Genomic DNA, 22,537 nt, shown 5'->3' with positions numbered 1-22,537 from the left:
ATGGAGCGACACATAGTTAGACAATCAGAAATTAAAAATAATCTAAGACTCGTCCATAAACAATGCGATTAATCAATTCCCCTTCAGGAATAACCCTGATTGTACATGGTTCTCAACCAGGATTTGGTGAAGCGTAACCTCTTTGTTAAGTGTTCTGTCCTCATTTCAACACATGCTCCTCAGACTGACTGACTGCCCAATTTTAAGGTGGGATTCTAAAATGGTGCCACCAATATGGATAGAAGGGAAACACTGAGGGCAAAACAACTTGCAAAATTCTCAAAAAACAGAAAATGCTGGAAAATCTCGGCAGGTCTGATAGCATCTGTGGAGCGAGAACCAGATTTGAAACGTTGCCTATGTTCTCTCTCCACAAATGACAATAATCTCTTCCGCAACGTCAACAAAACGAAGGAGCTAGTCACTGACCTCTGAAAGCGTAGTGGAGAAAATGCCCCGTCTACATCAATGGGGACGAAGTAGAAATGGTCCAGAGCTTCAGGTTCTTAGGTGTTCAGATCACCAACAACCTGTCCTGGTCCCCCCATGCCGACACTATAGTTAAGAAAGCCCCACCAACACCTTTACTTTCTCAGAAGACCAGGGAAATTTGGCGTGTCTGCTACGACTCTCACCAATGTTTTCAGATGCACCCATAGAAAGCATTCTTTCTGGTTGTATCACAGCTTGGTATGGCTCCTGCTCTGCCCAAGACTGCAAGAAACTACAAAGGGCCGTGAATGAAGCCCAGTCCATCACGTGAACCAGCCTCCCATCCATTGACACTGTCTACACTTCCCGCTGCCTCGGAAAAGCAGCCAGCGTAATTAAGAACCCCACGCACCCCGGACATTCTCTCTTCCACCTTCTTCTGTCGGGAAAAAGATACAAAGGTCTGAGGTCACGTACCAACTGATTCAAGAACAGCTTCTTTCCTGCTGCCATCAGACTTCTGAATGGACCTACCTTGCATTAAGTTGATCTTTCTCTACACCCTAGCTATGACTGTAATACTATATTCTGTGCTGTCTCCTTCTCTATAAATAGTATACTTTGTCTGTATAGTGCGCAAGAAACAATAATTTTCACTCTATACTAACACGTGACAATAATAAACAAAATCTGTAAGACATGCTGAGATTTTCCAGCATTTTGTGTTTTTGTTTCAGATTCCAGCAGTAATTTGCTTTCATTTTATTATATGACAAAATTCTCAAGCTGTTTGCTAAGTTTAAGTGAAGAGCAAAAATTAACAAACGCCTGTGGTGGAGGGCTTCAAATGGGGACACTGGAATGGGAAGGGGAGGAAACTCCAATGCTGCTGCAAATCATGTCTGATTTAAGTTTGTCTTATTGCTTAAACTGAAAAGCATTCGCAGTAAATGTTCCTTATCCATGAAATGACAAGTGAAGCTTACTTTACTAAGTAAGGAAGAGTGGCACAGTGGTTAGCACTGTTGCCTCACAGCGTCAGGGACCCGGGTTCAAATCCGGCCTTGGGTCACTGTCTGTGTGGAGTTTGCACGTTCTCCCCGTACATGCGTGGGTTTCCTCTGGGTGCCCCGGTTTCCTCCCACGGTCTAAAGGTACGCAGGTGGATTGGCACTGCTAAATTGCCCCTTGGTGTTCCATGAAATGTCGAATAGTGGGGTAAATAATTTGTTTATGTGTATAGGACCTGGGTAAGATGCTCTGTCAGCTTGTCAGTGCAGACTCAATGGGCCGAATGGCCTCCTTCTGCACTCCAGGGATTCTATGGACATCATATGGATAGAGTGGACGTGGAGAGGATGTTTCCACGAGTAGAAAAACTAGAACCAGAGGGCACAACCTCAGGCTAAAGGGACGATCCTTTAAAACAGAGATGAGGAGGAATTTCTTCAGTCAGAAAGTGTGAATCTGTGGAACTCTTTGCCACAGAAGGCTGTAGAGGCCAGGTCATTGAGTGTCTTTTAAGACAGAGATACATAGGTTCTTTATTAATAAGAGGGTCAGGGGTTATGGGGAAAAGGCAGGAGTATGGGGATGAGAAAAATATCAGCCATGATTGAATGGCGGAGCAGACTCGATGGGCCGAGTGGCCTAATTCTGCTCCTATGTCTTAAGGTGGTGAATGGAGGGAGGGGAAAGCAGTTCCCACAGGTTGCTGGTGAAAGCAGAGACTAACCACAGCACACTGCGACAGTGATACTCGATCCCATTCTTCACGGGGAATAAAGAAAGCTAGCTCTGGGCTGGTACGTTACAATGCACGGCAAATAAATCAGAAATTAGATCAATCTACACGTTAGTCGACATGCTTCAGAAACTGGTGCACACCAAAACCGGAGCAAGCCTAACTTTTCATTTCTGGGAACGGATAATGTTAATAATAATTAAGCATTAGCACAGCACCCACGGACATCCTTGGCCTAGTTAGTGAACAAGAGCAATCCATCAACTGCCAACTGTCACTTACAGCGCTTTGAATACTCCTGGCCGTTTCACCAAACAGTTCCGACTTCGGATCATCCATCTCCGGTGTGTAAAAAAGCTCTTGACCCTCGACCGCTTCCAAAATGAGAACTCCTTGGAATACCTTAGTAGCTGTTGAAAGCAAAATCACAGTGGGAAACCTGGCATTAATCAATGCCCCCCCCCCCTCTATCAGCAACAATAAACAAGGCTGTATCACTGGCTGATGTAACGGTGAATGGTGGGTGGTAGTGCCAGTGTCAGGGTTAGTAGGATGACATATTCTTTGAATTAGTAGCTCAGAGGAAGCTTGGAATAGGTGCACATGTAAATTTGGACCATAACACAATGCCATAAATACCAGAGGTTACCACAAGGTTTGCTCCAAGGCTCCGAACTATTGAGGTTGGCAAGAAGTTAAGCAGACAAAGAGAAAGTCGTTAGCGAAGAGGCAGGTTGAAACCAGAAGGAAACGAATAAAGAAATTTAAATTTCTCGAGCAGCCACTTTTCAACAGAAATTAAAACACACTTTGCATTAGTGACATTCACATTCTGCAGTTTTGTGTGGGAATGAATACATCACTGATTGATTCAATTCCTTCCATTATACGAAATGTCATCATTGACTTAAGTTCTTGATTGGAGGTTTAGAGAGACAAAGAATTTCCAACACATTTGTCTGCAGTGAATTCAAAATCTATAATTTGCAAAATAAGAAAAGCTATTTACTACAGCATCGGTCTCCCGCTGAATGTATTTTCAGAATTTGTGTCAATTTTCGGCTAGCCTGCCCGGGTTGGGCAGATGTGGGCAATTGGAAAGAAAACAAAGTGTCAGCTCGCAATCAAGGAAATGTTGAGATGTTCTAAAGAACCAAGTGAAAAAAGAAACACTGAGGGATTTTTTTTAATTGTTTCTGTTTTGTTATTATTGTGCCGTAGATTGTCACCAAATTACTGGTTCTGCTATTTTGGTACCAAGTGGGTTACGGTAATGCAGACAGATATTTAACCTCATTAACCACCGCCCTGTTAAAAAAAAAACCGGAGGAAATTGTACCCCGTGGATCCATCAGGTGTTTGTGTTAAATCACCACAACTTCTGCGAGTGGCATTTCTCTAACAGAATCAGTTTTTAAGACGCTATGGTTTTGTGTACACGTGAAGCCTGTGATTTGTCGGCACAGTGGTTAGCATTGCTGTCTCACAGCGCCAAGGACTCGGGTTCGATTCCCGGCCTCGGGTCACTGCCCGTGCGGAGTTTGCAAGTCCTCCCCGTGTCTGCGTGGGTTTGCTCCGGGTGCCCCGGTTTCCTCCCACAGTCCCAAAGATGTGCTGGTTAGATGCATTGGCCCTGCTAAATTGCCCCTTAGTGTCAGGGGGACTAGCTAGGGTAAATGCATGGGATTATGAGGTGGGGCTTGGGTGGGATTGTGGTCAGTGCAGACTCGATGGGCCGAATGGCTTCTTTCTGCACTACAGAATTCTATGATTCTATGATTGTCAATAAACATTGGTGTGGGAAAGGTACCGTGAGCATACATTGCCCCCAAACAACGCAGTTCACTCAACACATGGCGTTCTGACAAATACCACAGGGCAACCCTGCCCCCGGGAAATTGTTAGTAATCTCAGCCTGTGTTCGTCAAGGTACTTACGTAGACAGTTGCTTCCCTCACCATCCACAGATGACGTCTTTCCGTCAGGGCAACAGCCGAACTCAGTGTTATCGCACGATGACCTTTCAATCGGGACAGGTGTCGGAGCAACTATTAAGGACTCATTGGAACCTACAGATGACAAAAAGACTGAACTATAACTTGGGTCAACTGAACACTGAATTCCAATAATCAGATGCTGTTCAAGGCATCTTTTAAATACTTTACTTGAGCTTATAAACTCATTAAGGTGGAGGTGTCGGCGTTAGACTGGGGTGGGAACAGTAAGTAGTCTCGCAAAACCAGCTTAAATGCCATCAGGTTTAATTCATGCCTAACATTCATAGGTGAGTCTCACCTGATGAAGGGGCAGTGCTCCGAAAGCTCGTGATTCCTAAAAAATCTGTTGGACTTTAACCTGGTGTTGTGAGACTACTTACTAAGCTCATTAAGGAACATGGGGGTGTCTGAATTCCACCTGGAATTCCCTCCCGAACGCCCATTGTGGGTCAACCCACAGCACGTGGACTGCAGCGATTCAAGAAGGCAGCTCACCACCACCTTCTCAAGGGCAACGAGGGATGGGTAATAAATGCTGGCCTAGCCAGCGACGTCCATGTCCCACGAACAAATGAAAAAATAAGTTCCACAAAACAACTGGAGCTGGTTATTTTAACATTGGCATATACTGCATAAATTATTCCCTCAATATATTAACACGATAAAATACGACAAACTGGAATCATTTCGACTTGTCTAAGCCCTGATTATATTAACCCATTCTTGCGCATGCATTGCATTGTGAAATCAATTTTAGCATGTGAATTATCTGGCGCAAATAATATAAAACTACCTTCCCCGCTAACACATTATAAAAGGTGGCTTGATCCCATTAAAGCAATGGGTGATAGACGCTCAAGCAATGGGACGAATGGTTCCTCCTATGCTATAGGATTTTACGATTAAGCATTTTGGATGGAGCCATTTCACAATGTTAGACTCCAACCTCTGGGTGTTTCAGAGATAGAAAATAACGGGTTTAAACGGACAAGAGGAGTGAACTTTTATCTCGTGTTTGTAAAAGACACATCGCAGAAAATATGTTGCCGTGACAACCGAAAACCTTCTACGATGTCGTGAGGTCACTGAGAGCCACACGCATCAATTCAGTCGGCTTGTCAGCGCAGTCACTTATTTAATATTCAGAACGTTGTTAAGTTATGTTTTATATAAATCCTCTTGGTGCAAATAAAGAATACGTGTGCAGTCGACACTCACCAGATAAACCCAATGTTAGGCATGAATTATTTAGTTGCATCTGTCCGCTTTGATAAATATTGTATCTAATGAATGCTACTCTGCACCTTTATTTACAGCACCGGCTTTTAATATATATTCAACTTAACAGAGTTACTTGAAAAAAAAGTACTGAAATAAATCTTGCACTTCCAATTTTACGCTTTGAGCTGCCTTACAGTAAACAGGAGCGGCCAAATTCAACTGCAACAGGGGCGGCAATGTTACACGCCTGATCCACGTGGGCGCCGGGAGGACCTAATGGTCAGTTTTACATTTAACATGGACAACTGCTTTCCTACAAGCAACTGCGGCACGGTGGCACAGCGGCTAGCACTGCTGCCTCACAGCGTCAGGGACCCGGGTTCAATTCCGGCCTTGGGTCACTCTGCACAGTCTCCCCGTGTCTGCGTGGGTTTCCTCTGGGCGCTCCGGTTTCTTCCCACGCTCCAGAGATGTGCAGGTTAGGTTAGATTTGGTTGATTGGCCACGCTAAATTGCCCCCTCGTGTCAGGGAAATTAGCAGGGTAGATACGGGAATAGGGCCTGGGTGGGATTGTGCAGGCTTGATGGGCCGAATCGCCTTCTTCCGCACTGTAGGGATCTTAACTCAGCAAGCGGCCAAAGACTCTGCTTTCCGAACTCTGGGGGCAGCGTGAGCATTTAAGGATGCAGGAACTGTGTAGGGAAGACAAGCTTGTAGGCTGCAGGAACTGTGAGGTTTCACCGTGCTGAACCATGAGACTAATATTCTGGCTACGCTTGGTAAAATATGACTTCACGTTGTACATTGAGGGGGAGTGCACAATGATGATGCCTGCTTCAGGAACCCCCAATCTCCGTCTTCTATTTGGTTGGATTGGGCAGATATCAGTTTATTGAGCGGTTATTTTACACTCTCTCCTGGAATAAGGAACCTTTTTACCCGCAAATTGATTTCGGTTTCATCTCATTTGTTCTGCTGGTCCTCCCAGGGAACTTGATATCGGGTCGGGTAGGGAGTGTACATATTATGATGAATGAGGTGTCACAAATGGTACGAGGCAGGCTGGATGGAGTCCTTACCTCTCCCTCATGGTTTGTTCCTCTGCATTTTGACATGTTCTACTATTATTGCTGTAGGCTTCAACCACAATGGACCTTTACACATGAAGTGGCAGAATTATACCCGACAGACCTTGAGTTCAAAGATTTGCAAATCTTGGACTACAGATAAGATTCTAAATTAGATCAACCATGCTTAATTTCATTTCACCGAGTGAGCTACTCATTGGCTAATCCTCCTTAACTGCTGAAGGGTTCTTCAGCTTCAACAGTGGTTTATCATAGAACCCCTACAGTGCAGAAGGAGGCCATTCAGCCCATTGAGCCTGCACTGACAACAATCCCACCCAGCCCTATTCCCATAACCCCACATATCTAATCTTCCTGACACGAAGGGGCAATTTAGCATGGCCAATCCACCCAAGCCCCATATTTTTGGAGTGTGGGAGAATCATAAATCCCCACAGTGCGGAAGGAGGCCATTCGGCCCATTAAGCCTACACCGACAACAATCCCACCCAAGCCCAATCCCCGTAACCCCACCTATTTACCCTGCTAATCCCCCTGACACTAAGAGGCAAATTGGCGTGGCCAATCCACCCAAGCCCCATATTTTTGGAGTATGGGAGGAAACAGGAGCACCCGGAAGAAACCCATGCAGACACGGGGAGAACGTGCAGACTCCACACAGACAGTGGTCCAATGGCACAATCGAACCCGGGTCCCTGGCGCTGTGAGGCGGCAGTGCTAACCCACTGTGCCACCGCGCCGCTTCAACACTTAGGCACCGCTTAAAAGCAAGATTCTTTGCCAGCTTTAAAGGTTACGCCAATGCATTGATTCCAATAATCCTCAGGCACCATAGCTCGAATTCAGCATCCCGTGCGGCATCTCGACACAAGCAACAAACGCTCTCATGCATCAGCAAGAACCATTTTATAAAGCAATTCACATTACCCATAGGCTCTCCTCCACTGGCTTCTAGATCACCACTCGCTTCAAGATCTGTATCCCCACTGAAATCCCCGCTGCCTGACTGATCAGGGGGTTCGGACGGAATGACTGGCGTTGTAGGCCGGGCGGTGGTGGGAGGGTAGGCAGTGACATAAGGGCGCCTGGTCGTCATGAATGACTTGGCTCGGCTGTGCGACCGTGTGGTGTGTGCGGGCCTAGCTGTGGATCCGGGGGTGAACCCGGCTTCAAGAACCGCAAGTTTCTCCTTTTCAAACGGTTTGGTCGGAATGACTTCCTCCCCTATCAGAGAAGGGATTGTCGACGTGATTTTCGTCCGTTTGGTTGTCTGAGGAGAGAGGGTGGTAGAAGAAGCGGTCGGTCTCGACGGAGTTCCTGCGTGGAAAGGGAAGATATTTTCTATAGAGTTACAGAAATAAATGGAAGTATATTTAGGAAAACATCAGAGCAAAACTAGGTAAGAAATCAGCAGGCTTTAAGAAGTGGAAACTCCTTTAACCTAAAATGAAACGGTGAAGTACATCTTAAGCCATGTACACAACTTCATAATTTTAACGGGCAGGTAAGTAAGTCTAACTTATGAAAGCTTTTTTGCTCTCAATCTTTAACTCTTTAAGACAGAGCATTCAATGCAATTCGCATGCAAGGCAAGATGATTCTGGTTAACTGCAGCAGAGCAGATGGTCCCAAGTCATTTTGGGTTCACGCACGGCAGATAAAGTCATGAGTCCTTGAAAAGGCCCCCTGAACAGATAGGCGTGAGACTCAACAAAGCATTCATTATTTCACTTGCTCTCAACGCCAATTGCTTTTGCACAGACGTGACTTATCCCAACGAACAGGTTACGGACACTGCTCAGGCAATGCGAGAGCTGAGGTTTCGCAATGGATGTCTGACTTGCCAAATTTAAAATTATGAAGGGGGCCAAATGTTTAAATATGGCACGCATTGTTTTTTCAGGGAAAACAAAAGAGAGGGGCAGTAGCTACATATTATAGTTAGCTCAAACATCTGTTCCACTTCTCAAAAGCTGCAGCAGCAATAAATATTTTTTCCACATCGATGGCCTTTATGGCCACGTAACCCAAGATCGTCGGTCCCACCCATGTCAACACATAACAACAAGTCAGGGTCTTCCAAGAGATGGCTGTAGACTTTGATAAAGCCCAGAGCTGCAGGAAATGTGAGAGGGCTATCGCAATCTGTAAGTAATGCAACCATTACATCCACATGTGTACTGGGACCAGGCTCGCGAATGTGAATCCTATACCCCTGATGACTATGACAAAGCATGTGCCGTTCCGCTGTCATGGTCGGGGCATGTTTTCCACAGCCGGACACATTCTGGCCTCAGAATTTGCTTCCATTCTTAATTCCATCGTTAACAGCTGCAAAAATGATTCATTTCTACTGAAATTCTCCAAGGGTCGGAGAGAGGAAATGACAGCATATTAATTCACAGACACTGAAGGGGAAACAGCTAGTGGAATTCACAGTGCATTTTACAGTGCATTTTTACTGTCTCATGCACTATTTACTCAGCACTTCAACAATTGTGGCTCTCTGAGCAACTGGGGCAAATAATTGTGGATCCAACAATATCTGGAGGAGAAAGATTGTGTAACAATCAGCGAAAAATGGAGTTTAAAAAATATGACAAGAGCAGCTAAATAAAAAGGTAGCTTGCATTCATTGGTACGTTAGCTCATTAGCGTCGAGCAATGATTCCCAAAAGTTGCGTGTTACGTGCAGCCAGACTTACTGAGTGGCTGCTTTCCCCACTAACTAATTCAGTAGACGAACTGTCCATCAAGATACTGTGTCACGCAAACTAAAGCAGATCCAAGGTTCGACCTTTTGGTCTTTGCTGAGTTTTGGGGTTTCAGCTGGAAAAAAGTTGGGGTGCCCCGAATTATTTCAAGTTTAAAGTTTTAAAGATTATTTATTCGTGTCACAAGTAGGCTTACATTAACACTGCAATGAAGTTACTGTGAAAATCCCCCAGTCGCCACACTCCAGCCCCTGTTCGGGTACACTGAGGGAGAATTTAGCACGGCCAATGCACCCCAACCAGCACGTCTTGAACTGTGGGAGGAAACCGGAGCACCCGGAGGAAACCCACGCAGGCACGGGGAGAATGTGCAAACTCCACACAGACAGTGACCCAAGCCGGGAATCGAACCCAGGTCCCTGGCGCTGTGAGGCAGCAGCGCTAACCACTGTGCCACTCAAATTTTGGTGCCCCCAGTTGCCTCTTGAGGTGACCTAATGGAAGAGGTTTCTGGTGCCAATGAAACAGGGGCCCATGTTTTCGGGGAGTGAGGGAGACTATCAGAAAATAAATATTGCTGGGAACGATAGTCAGGTGTTGACTCAATTTGTTGACATGTTTCATGTCACTGATGTATAGAGATTGTCAAAGGGAAGGTTTGCCCAATTGTAATATTGGAGGTTTATCAATAATTGATAGTCGGGTTGCTGCAAAATCCTATGCCCATGGGTAAATTCACCTGTGCTTGCATTCCTCGCAGGGGTCACATTCAAAGACACCGCTTTGTTGGTGACAGGATTTCAACACTGTGGCATTGGTTTCCTAACCGGCATCTCCTCGAAGAGTAGCTCCCCCTTTGGGTACACGGTACTCTAGAACTTATCCGTGTATTGTGTAAATAGGTCTCTCTGGAGACTGTTTCCACATGTGGCCGCTGCCACAGCACTTTTAATAGCTCAGCTGGTAGAGTGGACGACTGTAGCTGTTCCGTGGCCATCCATAGTATGGCGGCACGGTGGTCAGCACTGCTGCCTCACAGTGCTAAGGACCTGAGTTTGATTCCTGGTTTGGGTCACTGTCTGTGTGGAGTTTGCACATTCTCCCCGTGTCTGCCTGGATTTCCTCCAGGTGCTCCGGTTTCCTCCCACATTCTGAAAGATGCGCTGGTTAGGGTGCATTGACCCGAACAGGTGCCGGAGTGTGGCGACTAGGGGAATTTCACAGTAACTTCATTGCAGTGTTAATGTAAGCCTTACTTGTGACTAATAAATAGAACTTTACTTTTACTTAACCCCAAGACTGGCCGCGCACCTCGTCAAATATGGTTGCTGTCCATTGACATGCATTCCAGCTACTCACTGTAAGCGCAGGCTGCAAATAGCACACTCGCGTGGTGGAAAGTATTCCCCTATCTCGCAGTTCACATGAATTTCTGTTGGGTGTCTGAAGTTGGACACAAGGGCTGGCTATCTTTGGATACAACACTCAGAATGAATTCATGTTGGTGATTGGGGGAGGACAGAGGAATCTTCTGTAGACAAGTGTGCTCTTTGCAGACAGATTTCTACTTTGATTTCCATACAGCCGATCAGAGTCCCAGCTGCTGGTATTTACCTGGCCAGGTGGATTATGGAGTGTTAGCACCCTAGATTTCATTAAGACGGGGAACTGCACGTTTAGTTCAACACGCAAACAATCCCATTGCAAATGATTTTACGTTGATGTTCCACCAGGTTAACAGAGCGGGAGCGCCGCCATTCTACAAACTTCGAAGAAAGCAGTACATTAACACCTAAGTAGTTCTTTTTTTTTTGACAACAGAAAAAGCATTTGCGAAAGCAGTTTTTACACTGGCAACCGTTCAGTTTGGGTTCCAGGAATTGTAAACACAGTGGGAGTAAGGTTTTTATCTCCAATGTTTGGGTGTAAATCTGGCAAAGAGGAGTGGTGTAGAATCTGCCCCATGTTTATTCCAGTGAAATAAACGCAAAATACTGCAGAGTCTGAAACAGTAACAGAAAATGCTGGAAACTCTCAGCAGGTCTGACAGCATCCGTGGAGAGAGAATAGAGTTACTGGCTGGAATTCTCCGGCCGTTCACGCCAGCGGGATTCTCCAGTCCAGTTGGCTGCGCACCCTCGCCCGCAGGATTCCGGGCGGTGTGGGGAGACATCAATGGGGAATCCCACTGACAGCGGCAGGAAAATCCCGCTGCCAGCGAAATGGCATTTTCCACCACCGTGAAACACCGGCTGGGAGGCCGGAGAATCGCCAGCGAAGCGTCATCCAGACCTAAAGCGTTAGGTGGGATTTTCCGGCCGCGCACTCCCCAAGACCGGAAATTCCAGCCCGTGGTCAACGGACCTTTAATTAGTCGGCTGAATTTTCTGCCCTGCCCGCTACGATTCCCACGGCGGGCGGGATGGGAAATTTCTGGACGTTAGCTCTGTTCTCTCTCCACAGATGCTGTCAGACTTGCTAAGGTGGAGGGGGGAGAGGGGGAGGGGGATGCTCAGTGAGTCATTGTGTGATGTTAGTGTGCCGTTAAGAATTCTTTAAAAAAATCATGTTCTCTGCAGTTGTAAGCCAACCGTTTCGCTTTTATTTCCATTGTTCCCGGGTCGTCTGCGAGAAGTCCTTTTATTGCTACTTCAATGGCTTAAATGAGGTTTTGTTTATTTTTACTGTGGGCCTCAGGTACTTTCTGGGAGTTGCTTTATGACCCTGCATTGTTAGGGGGAAGACTGGTTGGCAAGTCATGTGTTTTGGACAGCTTTTGTTTCTTCATAGTGAATTCGAGGTTTCACTTTTAATTTGGTTGCTGGCAGCAGTTTGAGTTTAGAAGGGAGGCTGAAAGCAGTGTTTCTCTCTCGCCTTGGTATTGGAAATTCTGCTGGTTTGCTGAAAGCAAGGTTTCTTGCCTTCCTGGAGTGGAAAATCTGCTGCTGGTGGTTGGCTTGCCTAGAGTCTCTCTCCCCCGGCATTCTGGGAAGCTGTTCTGACTTCAAACTGTTATGGATGCATCCAGGGGGCTGCTCGGAATTACAAGGCTGAGAAGTCAGGGTTTCAATTTTTCAACCAAAGGACTCAGTTCCAGTATCGCGTGAGCATTAGTGTTTGCTGTGTTAAACCTGTGGCAAAGGTTTTGTTGATGGGATTTGCTTCATTGGAACGGTGTTTAGCTGTTAAGGTTTATATAATATCATGATTGTTTTTTTGCTTGTAATAAGTAAAAGGTATTGCTAATTTTCTTTCCATACATGCTAACTGCATTATTAAATAAACTTTACTTGATAAAAGCTCCCGAGTGGGTCATTTGAATCATACTTGAAGTGAAACATCTCATGCTCACCCTAGCCAAATTTAAAGTGCAAAATGTATGCTCCAGGCGGGCTTCATAAAACATTTGGGTGTTTCTGACCTGAATCATAACGACTCGTCTGCCAGACTACCATGCAGTCTTTCAAAGGTTGAATCGGCAGGTGGAAGAAAGCTCCTGGAAACTAGGGGAGCCGCTGGTGTACAAGACTTTTAAAATCTGCGGCAAATCAATGCTGGAGAAAGTCATTACCCAGGTACCGTCACTTTTCCAATGGGTTTCTTTCAGAAAGCTTTCACCACGTATTCACAATTCACGTAAACAGGGCTATGTGGCCATGCAAACAATTCACAGAATAACTACAGTATCGAAGGAGGCCATTCGGCCCATCGAGTCTGTACCAACCACAATCCCACCCAGGCCCTGTTCCCCTAACTCTCATTTACCCTGCTAAATCCCCCGGACACGAAGGGTGAATTTTAGCATGGCCAATCAACCTAACCCGCACATCTTTGGAGTGTGGGAGGAAACCGGAGCACTCAGAGGAAACCCACGCAGACACGGGGAGAATGTGCAAACTCCACACAGACAGTGACCCGAGGCTGGAATCGAACCTGGGGTCCCTGACCCTGTGAGGCAGTAGCGCCACTGTGCCACCGTGCTGACCAGCGAGCTTTTTTAAAAATAAGAAAAATGGACACAAACTGTCTTTTTAACTTTGCAAGCTTCTTCTGTATCCATCTGGGAAGCAAATACAACACAAGAGGTTTCAGATACATCTCAGGTAACCGTATGTGGTTTTCCTCCTGAACCCCCCCCCCGCTCCCCACTTGTCCCTTCCAGATTGAAACATGGTACTGTGCTTGATCAAACGTCCTTACCTTGACAAGGCCCCTGGTGTGCAATTGCGATCGCTATGCCTTGGCGGCACACAATAGATTTAAGCTGGCACTCGTTGGCGTAAGTGTTGCCATCAGAGCCGCAGACCTGATATTGTACAAGGGAGGCAAATAAGCAAGGGTCATACGCACATGCTCTCGCATGCTCAACAACATAGCAACAAAAGGATTAGACCATTCAATCCCTCCATTATGGTAGATAGTGGAGGATTAGTACCCCGACCCAACGTTTCCACAATCCTTGTCCTGTACCCCTTGCTACCCTGGCCTAGCAGAAATCTCGGCATCCGAGTCTTGAAATTTCCATTCGACCCAAAGGCTTCTAGGATATCAAGTTCCGGATTTTCCGGGCTATCAAGTTTTGGATTTTCACCCTCCATTTTGAGATAGAAGATACTTCCTGAATCTTTCTTGAAAAAGGCAAAGCTGTAACTCTGAGGTTATGACCACTTCTTCTGGATTTCTTCTGGATATTAAGGTGCGTGGGGAGAAGTTTAGAGGAGATGTGCGAGGCAAGTATTTTTTTTACACAGAGGGTGGTGAATGTCTGGAACGCGCTGCCTGGGGAGGGGGTGGGAGCAGGTATGAAAGCGGCATTTAAGGGGAAACTAGACGAATACATGAAAAGGATGGGAATGGAAGGATGCGGACTCTATAAGTGCATACGGTTTTAGTTTCGGTAGGCACGATGATTGGCGCAGGCTTGGAGGGCTGAAGGGCCTGTTCCTGTGCTGTACTGTTCTTTGTTGTTTGTTCTCTGTCAGAATAGATTGTTCCTCTATATACATCCTGGCAAACCACTTTGTCATTTTAAAATACTTTAATTAGCTTATCCCTCACCCTATTCAATTCAAGGGAACATCAGTCAGATTACTGCCATTTGTCCTCATTGCTTAATCCTTTAAACACTGGTATCACTCTGCGGATCGGTGCTGTATCCATTCCAAGGCCTAAATATCCTTACTGGGGTTTGATGCCCATGGCTGAATGCAGTGCTCCACAGATGGGATCTCACCAAGGCTCTGGAAAACTGAGGGATTCATTCTTCAGCTTTGAACTGCAACCTCCTCGAGATAAAGGACAGTATTTACCAGTCTTCTTAATTACTTTTACCATGCACCAGCTTTTTAGTTGTACGTAGGCGTCTAACTTTATTTGTTTCTTCGCACTCTCTCACAGGGGAGGTGGTGCTTTAGTGATATTTTCACTGGACTTGTAATCCAGAGACCCAGGGATTCTGGATTCAAAGCCTATCATGGCAGATGGTGGAATTCGAATCCAATAAAAATCTGGAATTAAAATCCTTCTGCTAACCATTGTCATAAACCCGCCTTCTGGTTCACGAATGCCCTTGAGGGAAGGAAATCTGCCATCCTTGTCTGGCCTATGTGACTTCAGATTCAGAACCCTCTGAAATTGCCTAGCAAGCTACTCAGGTTAAGGGCAATAAATGCTGGCCCACCTTGCAGTGCCCACATCCCATGAAAGAGTAAAAAAAAATCTATTTATCTGTTCAGATCCAAAATGGACGACTTCACACTTGCCTCTGCCGTGGTTGAGTAAACCTGAAGGGCCAAATGGCCTATTTCTGCTTCTACATTTTATGGTCTTACGGCACTCATCATCTATATCACTTTCTAAGTTCTGACTCCCATTCACATAATTTATTGAACTTCCAAACATTGTTTTTTTTAAAGCTCATCCACGGGATGTGGGCGTTGTTGACTAGGCCAAGATTTACTGACTATCCCTAATTGCTCTTGAGAAAGTGGTGTGGTGTGTTGCCTTCTTGAATGCTGCATCTGCAGAGCTGGATAAACAACTCTCTGTTCCTTCATCCAAGTCACCATTACATCTGGTAGAAAATCAATGCCCCTCTCTGAACACACACATACACCACACCTCCCATCCTGCACGGTGGTTAGGTTAGCACTGCTGCCTCACAGCGCCAGAGACCTGAGTTAGAACATAAGAACTAGGAGCAGGAGTAGGCCATCTGGCCCCTCGAGCCTGCTCCGCCATTCAATAAGATCATGGCTGATCGTTTTGTGGCCTCAGCTCCCCGCCCGCTCACCATAACCTTAATTCCTTTACTGTTCAAAAATTTATCTATCCTTGCCTTAAAAACATTCAATGAGGTAGCCTCAACTGCTTCACTGGGCAGGGAATTCCACAGATTCACAACCCTTTGTGTGAAGAAGTTCCTCCTCAACTCAGTCCTAAATCTGCTTCCCCTTATTTTGAGGCTATGCCCCCTTGTTATAGTTTCACCCGCCAGTGGAAACAACTTCCCTGCTTCTATCTTATCTATTCCATTCATAATCTTATATGTTTCTATAAGATCTCCCCTCATTCTTCTGAGTTCCAATGAGTATAGCCCCAGTCTACTCAGTCTCTCCTCATAAGCCAACCCTCTCAACTCCGGAATCAACCTAGTGAATCTCCTCTGCACCCCTTCCAGTGCCAGTATATCCTTTCTCAAGTAAGGAGACCAAAACTGTACACAGTACTCCAGGTGTGGCTCACCAGCACCTTATACAGCTGCAACATAACCCCGCTGTTTTTAAACTCCATCCCTCGAGCAATGAAGGACAAAATTCCATTTGCCTTCTTAATTACCTGCTGCACCTGCAAACCAACTCCTTGAGATTCCTGCACATGGACACCCAGGTCCCTCTGCACAGCAGCATGCTGCAATTTTTTACCATTTAAATAATAGTCAATTTTGCTGTTATTCCTACCAAAATGGATGACCTCACATTTACCAACATTGTACTCCATCTGCCAGACTCTCACCCACTCAATTAGACTATCTATACCTCTTTGCAGACTTTCAGCATTACTTCAGCCTTGGGTAATTGTCTGTGTGGAGTTTGCACATTCTGCCCATGTGTACATGGGTTTCCTCCGGGTGCTCCGGTTTCCTCCCACACTCCAAAGATGTGCAGGTTAAGTTGATTGGCCGTGATAAATTGATCTTTAGTGTCAGGGGCATTGGCAGGGTAAATACCTGGGGTTACAGGGATGGGGCCTGGGTGGGATTGTTGCTGGTGCAGGCTCGATGGGCTGAATGGCCTCCTTCTGCACTGTAGGGATTCTATGATTCTTTCAGTCAGAATCTATTCTCTTGCCACGCAACCAATTACCGACCAATTCTACAAGCCTGTGCAGGCCTTATTAAACACCTTCTCATGGCCCTTACTGACAACAGACTTCAGCTTGCCAGTCACTTCCCCAAAGTATTCAACAATACTCGGACACATTCCACCCTCGATTAACCTCTGCTGACTATCTGATCACTTCATACATGTCCACCTCCATCTTGTCCTGATGTTGGGTTCCAGTAACCTCTCCACATGTGCGCTGGAAACCTCCGACCCATGGCTGGGATTCTCCAGTCCCGCTGCATTGAATGAAATTTTGGCTGAGCGCCAAATTCTCCGTTCTTGCTGGGAGCTGGGGCGGGGCAAAGCATATCAGAGAATACCCCCCTGGGATGTTTTAACTGGCTGCTCCATAACAATGTGACTCTCCCTTTTTAAAATAATGGACTAACATTAGTCATTTTAGAATCCAAAGGTACAATTTCAGAATCTAGAGAGCTTCAGAAAGGTCTGGTTAAGATAATATCCCTACCCATTTCTTTTAATACTCTGGGGTGCAGATTTGTCGATTTCATGTCCGATTATAAGCTCCATTGACATTTCTTCCCCTATGTTAAATTTACTAAATTTCTCCCTTCGACTCTAATTTACTTTGTACCACTGATGTCTTGAGGGAAATGTTGATGGTACTTAAGAAAAGAGATAATCCTTGAGCTAAGGGGGTCCTTTATGCAGCCAGAGCGCTCTGGGGAGTTGATGGAGCAGGATTTTAATGGGTGAATTTCCATTCCTGGTGCATCAGGAGCACAGTTTGACAGTTGGGTGGAAAAATGTGAGGTCTGCTTGGCCAATTTCACAAAATATGCTCTGATGACTGAAACTGAGAAACATCCATAGAATCCCAACAATGCAGAAAGAGGCCATTCAGCCCATTGTGTCTGCACCGACTCTCCGAAAGAGCATCTTGTCCAGGCCCTACCCTCCACCCTATCCCTGTAACCCTGCGCCTTCCCATGGTTAATCCACCTGACCTACACATCTTGGCACACTATAGGGCAATTTAGCGCTGGCCAATCACCTAACCCACACATCTCTGGGCTGTGGGAGGAAACTGAAGCACCCGGAGGAAACCCACACAAACATGAGGGAGAAGGTGTAAATTCCACACAGACAGCCACCCAAGGCCGGAATTGAGCCCAGGTCCCTGGTGCAGCGAGGCTGCAGTGCTAACCACTGTGCCACCGTGCCGCCCTCAACAGGAACAGACGTTTATAAAATTACTCCTTTATAAGAAAATCGTTCTCTCCAACCTATTATTCTGGCGTAAAGATGAAACAGGAGTAGCACCAATGAAGTCTTACCTTAGACTTTTTACTCTCTGGACAAAGAGGAGGGGGACATTCACAGTAAGCTCGACCAATATTCTCCACACAAGTTGCTCCGTACTGGCACTGAAGATCTGCACAGGATTTTGGAACAGATGGGTCTGTGGGAAAGTGGGAAAACCAGCTCATTCAATGCTCTCTGCATTCACTTTCTGAGTTATTTCTAATGAATTTATCACCAAGGCAATGAAGGCAGAAAATACGTTATTTTTTCCCTCGGCACCTCGAGACACAGGAACAAACAAAAGTGCAACCAAAGTTCAAAAGGCCCGGCAATGTTTGTCCTTCAAAGTAGAGATCAGACGGGAGACAGAGCTCCATTTACACTGCTCCTCAGAGAAGCAACTACACCTATGTGACATTCCCATTTCTCACACTGTCTATCCCTCACATTATCAACAGTTTGTTAACTTGTTGCTGAACCTTTTGTGTTTCCATGTAACTCAGGTCTCCAGAGATTTTTAACATCGTAGAAAATTCATAGAAGGCCCATTGGTATCTGTAAAGAAAGAACGAGATAATATTCTGGATGTAGACCTTCCAACAGATCTTGAGGCTTTGACAAAGGATCTGCACTTAACGTGTTAATCCAGCTCTGCTCTTGTTAGGCTCAACAGACCTCTGTGTATTTCCACAATTTCGGATTTTTATTATTTAATCCAATTGCCTTTTCATCATTTGCGTTAATTTCTCATATAGAAGCTGATAGATATGTAATTTTTAAAAACAATTATCGTGACTCAGTCAACTATACATTTCTGGGTCCCATATCAATGTTCATAGTTTATTAGTGCCACAAGTAGGCTTATGTTGATAATGCAATGAAGTTACTGTGAAAATGCCCTAGTCGCCACACTCTGGTGCCTGTTCGGGTACACTGAGAGAGAATTTAGCACGGCCAATGCACCCAACCAGCACGTCTTTTGGACTGTGGGAGGAAACTGGAGCATCCGGAGGAAACCTACGCAGACACATGGAGAACGTGTAGACTCTGCACAGACAGTGAACCAAGCCGGGAATCGAACCTGAGTCCCTGGCTCTGTGAGGCAACAGTGCTAACCACTATGCCACCGTGCCATCCACGTATCAGCAATTGCATGCTTTGATCATTACATTGTTAAGCTATTTGCCTTATTAAGGTGATGGTTACTGGCATGACCTTCAAAAGGTGGACACAGCCGGAACAGTTGGTGTGGGGGAGGAAACCATAAGGAGTTTGTATCTTCACTGAGCTGTGTGTTGAATCGTAGAATCCCTACAGTGCAGAAGGAGGTCATTCAGCCCATTGAGTCTGCACCGACCACAATCCCACCCAGGCCCTATCCCCGTAACCCCATGCATTTACCCTAGCTAGTCCCCCTGACACTAAGGGACAATTTAACATGGCCAATCCACCTAACCCGCACATCTTTGGAGTGTGGGAGGAAACCCACGCAGACATGGGGAGAACGCGCAAACTCCTCACAGGCAGCGACTCAAGCCGGGAATCGGACCCGGGTCCCTGACGCTGTGAGGCGGCAGCGCTAACCACCGTGCCACCCTGAATAAACTTGCTGAAGGTAAAAGACAAACTGCTGTATTATTCCACCGCGATATACCAGCATTGAAATTATCATCCTACGGGATGAATCATGGCTGCGATTCCGAGTGCCCGGAGGCTTCCGGTGCTGATGAAAGAATTGTTGTGACACCTGTTTGCCGGGTTCGCTCAACGGCACAAAGACGCTCTGCACTCTAACTCTCCGAAATCGAACACCGACCTGGCACCTTGGGCATCTCAAATTTCAGGGTGTTTTGTTTAAACAAGGAATGCTTGGCAGGAATTTTCTTCACTGCACCTGTTGACGCTCTCACCTTTATCGCAGCCGTTCTGACCCAGTTTACTTCCATCGGGACACTGGTTACACTTCATCCCAGTGATGCCGGCTTTACAGGAGCACAGGCCTGTCATTTGCTCACAATCATCTCGAATGGCCCCGACAGAATCACAATTGCAAGCTGTGTGAGTAATGGAGTGGGGGAACAACAATGTGTTAGTGCAGGGAACAAAAAAAAAATCAGCAATCCTCTCCCTGCATCAAGTGGCAAGTGAAATGAAATCAATAAGAGCTTTCAACTTCACTGTTCTTTCAAAAGATTTAATTAAGAATAAGTCAGTCCATGATATAGTGGAGTCCTTGTCAAGATAAAAGTGCTGGGGAATGAAACATATTTCCATTTTGATACTTGCAGCAAACATTTACAGCAAGTTATAGCACAGTCGGACTTAGAGTAAAGCTCCCTTTATTCTGTTTGAATAATATAACTCATCTCCCGCTCAACATTACTGGTTTCACTCTGGTGAATTCATGCCCTTTAAGAACCACATTAAAACTGCCGCTACCTTATTTAATTTTTCGTCCTCGCAGGTGTTTGTTTGGAAACAAAAAGACGATATTGTCGCCTTCTTTGCCAAAGGAGCTGGCTCGCGCTGGGCTTCCCCTCACAGTTGAGCCCTGACTGTCATTGTCCAATCTACCATTCTGTTGTGAGCCCAGTGTCGGTAGGTTATTTAACAAGAGACAGCATGAAAACACAAGCGCGCGCACACACTCTGCACGCACACACTCGTGCGCGCACACACTCGTGCGCGCACACACACATGTGCAGGACACATGCTCCAAACACACGCACATGCATAAACCCAGGCATGCCCTCCTACACATTTTTGTTTCATTCATTCATGGGACATGGGCGTCGCTGGCTGGGCCAGCATTTATTGCCCATCCCTTAGCTGCCTGAGGGCAGTTGAGAGTCAACCACATTGCTGTGGGTCTGAAGTCAAATGTAGGCCAGACCGGGTAAGGATGGCAGATTTCCTTCCCTAAAGGACATTAGTGAACCAGATGGGTTTTACTGACAATCGACAATGGTTTCATGGTCATCAGTAGATTCTTAATTGCACAAAAGTCTGAGAGCATGTATCAAACAACTCAAGAACAGCTTCTTCCCTGCTGCCATCAATCTTTTGAATGAAGCTACCTCATATTAAGTTGATCTTTCTCTACACCCTAGCTATGACTCTAACGCTACATTCTGCACCCTATCCTTTCCTTCTCTATGTACGGTCTGTATAGCGTGCAAGAAACAATACTTCTCACTGTATACTAATAGATGCGACAATAATAAATCAAATCAAGTCAAATACCATGCACTCATACTACACAAACCACGCATGCACACCCTGCACACATACATACATGTCGCAGGCAATCTATGTGTTCCTCACATACAGATGTGAGGACTGTTTACTTACGAGTGCATCCACTCTTCTCATCTATGACGATACCACGGAAATTCCAGAAGCCGGGTTCACAACGGTCACACTTCAGGCCGCCCACACCGGGTTTACAGGAACACTGGCCAGTGCTGGGGTTGCACGTTCCACTGTATGACCCATATTTATTACAACGACAGGTGCCTGCAAAGATCACATCAAAACATCACATCCCTATTGTCTCCAGGCTTACCGCCGCTACTTATCCCAGAACAAACTTTCAAAGTGAGGACACAGAAATAAGAGGATCGAAGAAAGTATTGAATATTACAAATAAAAAACCCCACGCATACCACGGGTGGGATTTTCCACTCCCGCCCAGGGCCTGAGATTCCCGCCCGATGTCAACCGACCTTTTCGCTGGTCTGTCAAATTATCCGTCCCACTCACGACGATTCCCGCGGTGGGCGGGAGCGAAAGATTTTGCCGTGTAAAAGGCATTACGCAGGCGTGTCCGGCTCTAAGGGGTTGTGAGGGTTGGGGGTGGGGGGAGAGTAAGCACGCATCAGGGTTAATTCGTGGCCCGTACCATCCTGTACACCGTAGTTCCGGAGGCAGGATGTGGAACAGTGGAGCCATCAACCTGCAAGCAGCAGGCAGAGAAATAGGGATGTTTTGCTGCAATTGTTGGTGAGGTCATACCTGGAGTATTGTGTGCAGTTTTGGTGTCCCTATCTGAGGAAGGATGTCCTTGCTGTAGAGGGAGTGCAGCGAAGGTTTACCAGGCTGATTCCTGGGATGGCAGCACTGTTAAATGAGTAGAGACTAATTCGGTTGGGATTGTATTTACTTGAGGTTAGAAGAGTGAGAGGGGATCTCATAGAAATTTATAAAATTCTAACAGGGTTAGGCAGGGTAGATTCAGAAAGAATGTTCCCAATGGTGGGGGACTCCAGAATTAGGGGTCATAGTTTGAGGTCAAGGGGTAAACCTTTTAGCACGGAGGTGAGGAGAAATTTCTTCACCCAGAGGTTGGTGAATGTGTGGAATTCACTACCACAGAAAGTAGTTGGGGCCAAAACATTGTGTGATTTCAAGAAGAAATTAGATATAGCTCTTGGAGTTAAAGGGATCAAGGGATATGGGAGGATCAGTTTGAAGGGCCGAATGGCCTACTCCTGCTTCTATCTTCTTGGTTTCTATGTGTAGCCACTTAACCAGAGTTAGTGGCCTCTTCTCAGAGCTTGCCCACAAGGGAGTGTGTTCCAGGCCTCACGGTAAATTGCCAGCCTGGGTTGGTACTCTGATATATCAGGGTGTCTCAATCTCCAAATGAATAAAAGGGACTCGCACACAACTTTGTCACCCACTTCACCA

General features: G+C 46.0%; 1 protein-coding gene across 1 annotated transcript in view; it reads right to left on the bottom strand.

Moving 5' to 3' along the window:
• The window catches only part of agrn (agrin), a 582,383-nt gene that overhangs the window by 72,092 nt on the left and 487,754 nt on the right, over positions 1-22,537 (bottom strand). The window contains exons 14-20 of the mRNA XM_078238727.1: positions 21,200-21,364; positions 19,759-19,902; positions 17,881-18,005; positions 13,398-13,503; positions 7,411-7,800; positions 4,114-4,245; positions 2,459-2,586 (exon numbers count right to left, since the gene is read on the bottom strand). Coding sequence (XP_078094853.1) covers positions 2,459-2,586; positions 4,114-4,245; positions 7,411-7,800; positions 13,398-13,503; positions 17,881-18,005; positions 19,759-19,902; positions 21,200-21,364 — 1,190 coding nt within the window. The remainder of the gene's footprint in view (positions 1-2,458; positions 2,587-4,113; positions 4,246-7,410; positions 7,801-13,397; positions 13,504-17,880; positions 18,006-19,758; positions 19,903-21,199; positions 21,365-22,537) is intronic.

The sequence above is a fragment of the Mustelus asterias genome, chromosome 22 (assembly GCF_964213995.1).
Source record: "Mustelus asterias chromosome 22, sMusAst1.hap1.1, whole genome shotgun sequence".
NCBI lineage: Eukaryota > Metazoa > Chordata > Chondrichthyes > Carcharhiniformes > Triakidae > Mustelus > Mustelus asterias.
This window is presented reverse-complemented; position numbering and strand designations above follow the sequence as displayed.